The 8092-nt window shown below is 41.0% G+C and overlaps 1 protein-coding gene across 1 annotated transcript in view; it reads right to left on the bottom strand.

Moving 5' to 3' along the window:
- Positions 1 to 2214: 2214 nt before the first annotated feature.
- The window catches only part of LOC310733207 (multiple epidermal growth factor-like domains protein 9), a 24671-nt gene continuing 18793 nt past the window's right edge, over positions 2215 to 8092 (bottom strand). Inside the window, exon 6 of the mRNA XM_083554241.1 lies at positions 2215 to 3510. Coding sequence (XP_083410367.1) covers positions 3044 to 3510 — 467 coding nt within the window. The 3' untranslated portion in view covers positions 2215 to 3043. The remainder of the gene's footprint in view (positions 3511 to 8092) is intronic.

Raw genomic sequence — 8092 nt, 5'->3', positions numbered from 1 at the left:
ATAAGGTTTGCTCTGGTTTTACTGCTTACTCCATTTTGAGGTAAGTGCTTCAGAGTTTTCAGTTTGATGTTTCGCAAAAAACTGAAACATACATGGTGCTTTGTGAGGTTTTCCTGAGCCGCAGTGAAACAGTGTTCGCTCTATGCTTCTGCATGACTGGAATCAACCATATTTTTGTTCTGTGGTTCGTGTGTAAAAATCTGTGTTTTACTTATTTGGGAGAGGGTAAAGTGACCTTACTGCCTCTTACTGTTACTACCATAATTCAGTTCAGACCTGGAAAACAGAATTATTTGAAATGTGACCCATCCAAAACCAGCCCCCAAAAATCCTCACAATCTATTGGCCTTCCTCTAATTGGACACATAAATTAGTTTTATACTTTAATATCACTATATTTTTCATTGCATGCCAGGAACGTGAAGAAGCGTATGGAAGTATGGTTTTTTTTTTTTCTGCATATGCAGCCATTGTCTCGTGATTAAAATAAAAAGGGGATGTTGAAGTTTTCTGACGTTTGGTTTGACGCAATCCGGAGGTCGTGTACACGTGTACACTACAAATGCAGAACAAAAATGCAACAGCACGCATCGACAGGAAAATGAATCGGAATTACAAATAATAATAATAATAATAATAATAATAAGACATTATTACAAACTTGCAGTCCATTTCAGTTCATTTGCATTTTGCAGTTTCTGAGCCACCTCACATTCGAAGGGAATTTTTCAAAAGAACAAAAATAAATAAATAAATAAATAAATAAGCCCAGTCCGGTACATTTCATCACACCCACGCTCTTTTACAAAAAGACAACTGTGTTCGCTGCTTTCAGTTCACAAAAAAACAAACCAAATAAAAAACTCGGACGTGTTTAAGATGGCTTTTCGGTTTCAGAACGCTGTGTCTGAACCTTGAGTGAATCTGTGCGTTATCCTTTAACATGCACAGAAAGTCTTTGTACATTCTTGTATAGAAACCAGCTCTATACACACACATACACACACACACACACACACACACACACACACAGCAACTAAGCGCAGATCATACAACAAATTATCAAATTGAATTTGTCAGTCTCATGTCATGTGCCATTACTTATACAATATAATGTGATTTTAAAATCTGAAATGCATTAAATCCGTATTTTTCTTTTTAGGTGAAGAGGCGTGGCCAGGTGTACGAGTTCTGAGAGGTGAAGGGGCTTGGCCAGAAGCATGGCTTCAGAATAGCAAGATTGATGTTGTGTAGTTATAAAGCATGGCTTCGGAGGGGGTGTGGCCGAGAAAATGACTTCAAAATAGAAATTGTGGAGGTGTGGCCTGGATGATGGCAACAGAATAGTGAGATTAGGAGGGTGTGGCTTGAGAGGGTGTGGCTGAGAAAATGGCTTTAGAGTAGTGAGATTAAAAGGGTGTGGCTTGGAGGTTGGCTTCAAATAGGTGAGTGGGCGTGGCCAGGTGGACGGCGTAACGGATTTTCTTAATAAAATTTAAGATTTAAATGATACACAATTGTTTGTGTATGTGTGCGTGTGTGTATATATATTCATACAAAACAATCACTGGGAATTTAATTGATTTTTTTTTGTGTTTTAAAGGCCAGATTTTTGGTCAATTATAAATTAATTGCACTAAAAACAATATCGTGACTTTTCAGGCACATGACGAGAACCCAAAAAGGTTTTTCAGCCAGTGAAGATGTGAAAAAGGTCCTCTGATGACAAATCAGATCATATCGAAGGTTTCCGGGTCTCAGACGGCATGCGATGTTGAGAAACGTCAGCCGAATGAGGATAAAGCTGTGACTAAGAGTCAGTAGGATGATTACAGCCCTGTTGCATGACTCCTATGTGGCGGGGGGGTGTTGTTTGGAGCTTGTTTGGAGGGGTGGGGGAAGGGTTGGGGAAGGGTGGTTTGGGGTTTTACGATAAGGTAAACCGCTGGTTAAATGTATCTGCTCTGAGCAACGCCAATTTTTCCATGTGGTTTTTTTTTAGCCAGTTTTGAAATACAGGAAGTTGAGTTTCCCGGAAATTGTAAGGGGGTGGGGTTTCCCAGGGGTCAGTCAAAGAGATTAAGAGAGTTCGAAACATGTAGCACAGACACCATTAGTTCCCTATTTGTGGCGCATTTTTTAGGGGTGAGGAATCAATGTGCATAAATGACATTAGCATAAAGTATAAAGCGGTAACAAGCACCATTTTTAACCTTTTTTTTTTTTTTTTTTACATTTTTTTTAATTGACAGCATGTGATGTTATTAGCAATAGCCTGCTAAAGTGTCAATTTCTAGTCAGGAAAAGGAGATTTCGCAGCATAGACATGAGAGAAATTCGAAGGACTGAGAAGTTAGCGCTAGCGTGTTAACGTCAGGATCTTAGGAAGCTTCAAGGACATTTGTTTCTCAGGTTCTGATTTTCCTGGGTGCACGTTCTTATGCATTTTATATAAAAAAACCAACTGCTGTACATGATGTTAGTATTAATGCTTGGTTTCCTCAAGATATTTTTATCATCGGTTTCTTTTGTGGTTCTTCAAAACTGGCCTTAGAGGGGCAGCCTGTAATGCTAACATCAGCTCATATCCAATTCCACACAAGCGCAAGGTGAGCAATGTTTATCGTATCCATACACACTTCCTTTCACGCTTTGTACATTAAGAGCATTAAGACGGAAGAAACGGGTTTAAAAGGACGATTCGCTGCATCAAGACGTTACAGTAAGTCCCTAGCGCAAGCCTTCGTTCTTTGAAAATGACTTAGCGTCAGATTCTAGAGCTCATTAGCGGGCGTCCTATGCCATCTATCACTGTTTAACTGGCCAATACGCTGCAGTGAGATTTTAGCATTAGCTCCATGAGAAATAACAAGAAAATGTCCTACAGTGTCTTTTCTGGGTTTCTGATTCTGGATCCCGCTGACAACAGGAGAAAGTGACAAATCCTTCAAAGCGACTTTCCGTTAATAATTGGCGGATTGAGATGTTAGCAACTCGTAGTGAAAATGTGAAGCGTCTTTTTCCTGTGATAAAACGCATCGTGTCACGCCTTATAAGCGTTAGCGGCGGGCGCCAGAGTGAGCTGGCCGTTGGGCGGAGCCTGGCATTGCTCCTCCTCCAGGAGGACGCCGGGCTCGGCGTGCGGGATGCTATCGTGGTAGCTGCTGAAGCTGATGTTGTCCTCCTTGAGCTCGATGGTCCAGAAGGGCGCGTTGAGCTTGCGGTTGCGGTACTCGCGGTACGTGTAGACCGCACCCACGAAGCCCATGAGAAGCACCAGAAGGACGATGATCACGGCGAGGACGATGACGTTGAACTGCGTCCACGAGACCACGGCAAGCGCCGAGGCCGTGCTGTTGCCGGCTGCAGGTTCTCCCGGGCCAGACTGGAGGGGCGGGGCTTTGCTGTGGCCGGCAGACGGGGGAGAGGAGGTGAAGAGGAGGGACGTAGGAAGTGCTGAGGTGCTGGTGATGATGGATGTTCTTGTAGGAAGCGGGAGGAGCCTCGGTGCTGTAAGATGGGTGAGAAAAGATGATTTTATGAATAGAGCCTTTTTTATATCGTACCAACTACAGATTATCACATCAAAACTGTATGGACAAAAGTTTTGGGACACCAAGTAATGGTTCTTCCTTAAACTGTTACCACAAACCTGGAGGCACACGATTTTACAGGACATCTTTGGATGGGGTACAATAACTTTTTAAAACCCAAACCTGTCCCAGCAGGCTAACCCCTGTGCCCCATGAAGATCTGGTTTACATGATTTGGATACAAAGATCCTGGGTGGCCTGTTGAGCTCTGATCTCCACCCTGCTGAACACCTTTGGGATGAATGTGAACACTGATTGCACCCCAGGTCTCCTCACCTTCTCACCTCAGTACCTGACTTTACTAATACCCTTGAAGCTGATGAACTCAAATCTTCCCAAGCACACTCCAAAATCTAGTGGAACATCTTCCCAGAAGAGTAGAGGGAATTTTAAGTGTAAATTGGGACTGAATGTGGAATGTCATCATTCATTCATTTTCTCCCGCTTATCCGTAATTCGGGTCGCGGGGGCAGCAGTCTAAGCAGGGACCCACCTTCGACTGCTGCCCAATCCTCACAGCACCGTCCCTTACGGTCCCTCCTGCAGGTGGTGAGCCCACGGGAAGGCGGCCCCACGTCACTCCGACGTCACGGACCTTGATATTTCCCTCATAAGGGACCCCCGGAGCATAGAGGGTTAAGGGCCTTGCTCAAGGGCCCAAGAGTGGCAGCTTGGCGATACCGGGGCTTGAACCCCAGACCTTCCGATCGGCAACCCAGCACCCTAACCGCTGGAGCCACCACTCCCCCCTTTTTTTGTGGAATGTGACGTTTAAAAACCACATACCGTACATATGACCGGGTGTCCACAAACTTTTGGCAATGTAGTGGAAATGTAGTGTATGTATATTACCATAGCTATCTAACCTTCTTCTAGATGTTGATTAGACAATATCAGTAGTTGCTGATTAAACTGTTGGTTCTGGATCTAAACCTCAGGCCACTTCAAATAACCGCACACAGTTACATCCTTAACAACAACACAAAAAAATGCTTCCAAGAAAGCGTTTGGTAGTTCATAAAAAAAAAAAAAATTAAAAAAAGCACACTCGTGACCTCCTGAGCCGTGGCGTTTAGTCACGATTGCCAGTGGTGAATCCTGATGACTAAAGAGATTGGATAATAAGACCTCAGCATTGGACTTATTAACACCGAATCTGATGATGAACTCATATCATAACACAGTTATGCTGCATTTCCCTCTGTAACGGATTTTGAACAATCGAATAAAAGAGAGGAGGCTGAGAAAAAAGTATGTTTATTGTTTATAGTTTCGATCTCATGAATCAGAGTAATACCAAAAATATTGGCACCCCTCTGAACTCACCCCTATGAGTAAATCTTTATTTAAAGTGTATTCCCACTGTATTTTATTTTTTTTTGTTTTTCAACCGTGACTTCCAGTTTCATATGGGATTTGAAAATATGAGAACACCTGGAGTAAGATCATGAGATATAGCTGCAATGTGCATCAAAAGCTCGTTTCGCTCCAAACTAATGAGAGGTGGCGGTAGGAATATTGCAGCAGCCTTGAAATTGCGTGTTTTCAGCTTCAAAGCTAGCATTAGCAAAAGTATCGGAGCGAAAATGAGACCATCAGAACTTTTTACAATGCTTTTACAATGCTTTAATAACGTTCAGGAAAATTTAGTTTGAACTCACCCAATTTTCAAATGAGCAAGAAGGAGATTTTTGCTAAAAAAAAAAAAAAAAAAAAAAGTACTTTACTGTAGTGAAGTCGCTTTTTCACGTGTCTGTACTTTACTTAAGTGTTTCCTTTTGGGGAGATTTTTACTGTAACTTCACTACATTTCAAATTCAAATATTTTACTTTTTTATCAACTACATGTAGTGAAATCAGTCGTTCCTTTTTATTAATGAGGAAAAAAAAACGTAACTGGTGAAACACGCAGCGAGTCACCAATCAGGATCGAGCGCACGCTCTGTTTTACACGTGTTCTGATCGCCGCTCGGTGAATCTACTGATCACCAACCTACAGTTCAGCATCAGTTCAACATCAAGCAGAACATTTAGAGAGGAATAAATGATGAAGAAACTCCAGACTCGAACTCACCACTACACACGTGACCTCGTTTACACGTTTTTATTAAGTAGTTGAAAAGAAGGTTTTGGGTTCGTGATGATTGTAATAGAAATCAATCAGTGTTTGAGTCATTAATATCATTCTATTAATAGATCAGTGTGCTGAGAGTCACATTCGAGTCTTTACACAGAAACTGAGGTGATTAAGTGAAGAGTCTTGTGATAAAAATGATAACAGGAACATTATAGTTATAATAAATCATAGTACTTTGGATACTTCAGTACATTTGAAGGCAAAAAGGTTTGTACTTCTTACATTTGGCAGACGCTCTTATCCAAAACGACTTACATAAATTTCATTCATACACTGAGTTTGGTGTGGATGGGGTTTGAACTCAAGACCTTCAGGTCCAAAGTAGAAAACCATAGCCTCTGTACGACACGACACGTTCGTATGTTGTAATATATATCTTATAAAACATTTGTATAAAAAGAAAAAGTGGCCCCAAATTTACGAATGAATTTGTAAAATTGTGTGGAAATATTTTCAAACTAAGAAATATCCCTCAGACCTAAAAAAAGGTTTTTGTACACTGATTAGTTTCAAGTCACACTTACCTGAAAGCAGTCACAGCACACCTTCATCTGATTTCTAGTCCTAATACTAATGAGAGCTGAAAAATTAGTAACAGTCACTGAGAGAACACCTCCTGAGCACAAGGTGCCATTACTTTTTCACTATTTTACCATCAGCGACTAGTTTATTGCCAACTGATATTGTTTTTGTTATGGTGTAGTTTGCTATATAGTCTGCTAGTTTACTGTAATTTCAGTCATTTGGTAGTTTCCCTATTTGCTAGTATTTAGTCATTTGGTCGTTTCATTACTTGCTAGTATTCAATCATTTGGTAGTTTAATGTTGTTGTTGTTTTTTTAGTTTTCAGTGATTTTCTAGTTTTTTGTCATTTACTAGTTTATCATTTGCTTGTTCTTAGTCTTTTGCTAATTTGTAGTCGCCTTGTCACGATCGAAAGACAATTTAATTGTTTTTAATTCACACATGTGCTTTTGGGTCGCTTTGAGCCGTTAACATTTAGGCACATCTTTGCAAAAATAAAAATTGTAAATAAGATTTAAGAGTTTGGATTTCAGAAATGTGACATAGTCCTGTTTCTGCAATGGGCTTACGGATCATACCGAGTGTCTGATTCATGTTCACTGAGTCACAGTCATAGTGTTTTGTTTCATTTTCACTTTCTTTTTCTCCCTGCTCTGTTATCTCATCTTTCTAATCTTTTGCCTTGCGCAGTGCTGTTGATAGATGAGGCTTGTTCTCCAGTTCCAACATTTCCCTCTGTAAACCGGCTTAAGAACCTAAAAATGATTTCACACGCCCTGTTTGGCTGCACACCAGTGGCTGGATAGGTGTAAATACATTTGCTGACCAGAGGTCACTCATGACGTTAAAGCAGCTGTATTAGGTTAATGGAGCCATATTACAGGAAATCCCAGCAGAATAAACAGAAAGTACTGTAGCTGATATCAACTCATCCTGTGTGGTCATTTCAACATGTCAGGAGGTTCTGTCTTCAATTCCAGCACCTCGTAACAAAAAAAAAAACTTCTCTGTGTCAGCATGAACAAAGATCCCCCTTTTTTATTATTAAAATTCTTCACCAGTTTGCTTTTCTTTCCTTTAATGGTTCTGCTGACGTTTGTTTTCTTTCACTTCACCAGTTTCTTTGCCCAGATTTTTGCTAGTCTTGTCATTTGCTAGTTTCTTGTCATTTGCTAGTTTCTTGTCATTTGCTAGTTTCTTGTCATTTGCTAGTTTCTTGTTATTTGCTAGTTTCCTGTCATTTGCTAGTTTCTTGTCATTTGCTAGTTTCTTGTCATTTGCTAGTTTCTTGTCATTTGCTAGTTTCTTGTTATTTGCTAGTTTCCTGTCATTTGCTAGTTTCTTGTCATTTGCTAGTTTCTTGTTATTTGCTAGTTTCCTGTCATTTGCTAGTTTCCTGTCATTTGCTAGTTTCCTGTCATTTGCTAGTTTCTTGTCATTTGCTAGTGCCCTTTCAGAAACTCGAGCTGCATCAACAACGCTTTGGGAATGATTCCGCATTGTCTACGCTCTGAATCACGTGTGTAACTCGTCCAATGGAAAGCACGACGTCACCGTCGGGGACCAGGACCAGGAAGCTATATAAGCACAAGTTGTGATGCCGGCGCTAGCTTCTGTTTGTTCACCCTTTGCAGGTTTTTGCTAAGTGTTAAATGTCCAAAAAAAGAAGAAGAAGGAAGTGATCGTTCCGACTGTGCACAAAAGACAGCCCGTGCATCACTTGCTTGGGAACGGAGCCCGTTAGGTCGGTTCCCGAGGCAGATGGCTGCACACATTCCATGCATATTTTGCATTTTGCTCGCATGTCCAGCTGAGGCAGAGCGGCACGCTGGTTCCT

The sequence above is a fragment of the Silurus aristotelis genome (assembly GCF_946808225.1).
Source record: "Silurus aristotelis genome assembly, chromosome: 11".
NCBI classification, from domain to species: Eukaryota; Metazoa; Chordata; class Actinopteri; order Siluriformes; family Siluridae; genus Silurus; species Silurus aristotelis.
The sequence above is the reverse complement of the archived record's forward strand: the minus strand, read 5'-3'. Positions and strand labels throughout refer to the sequence as shown.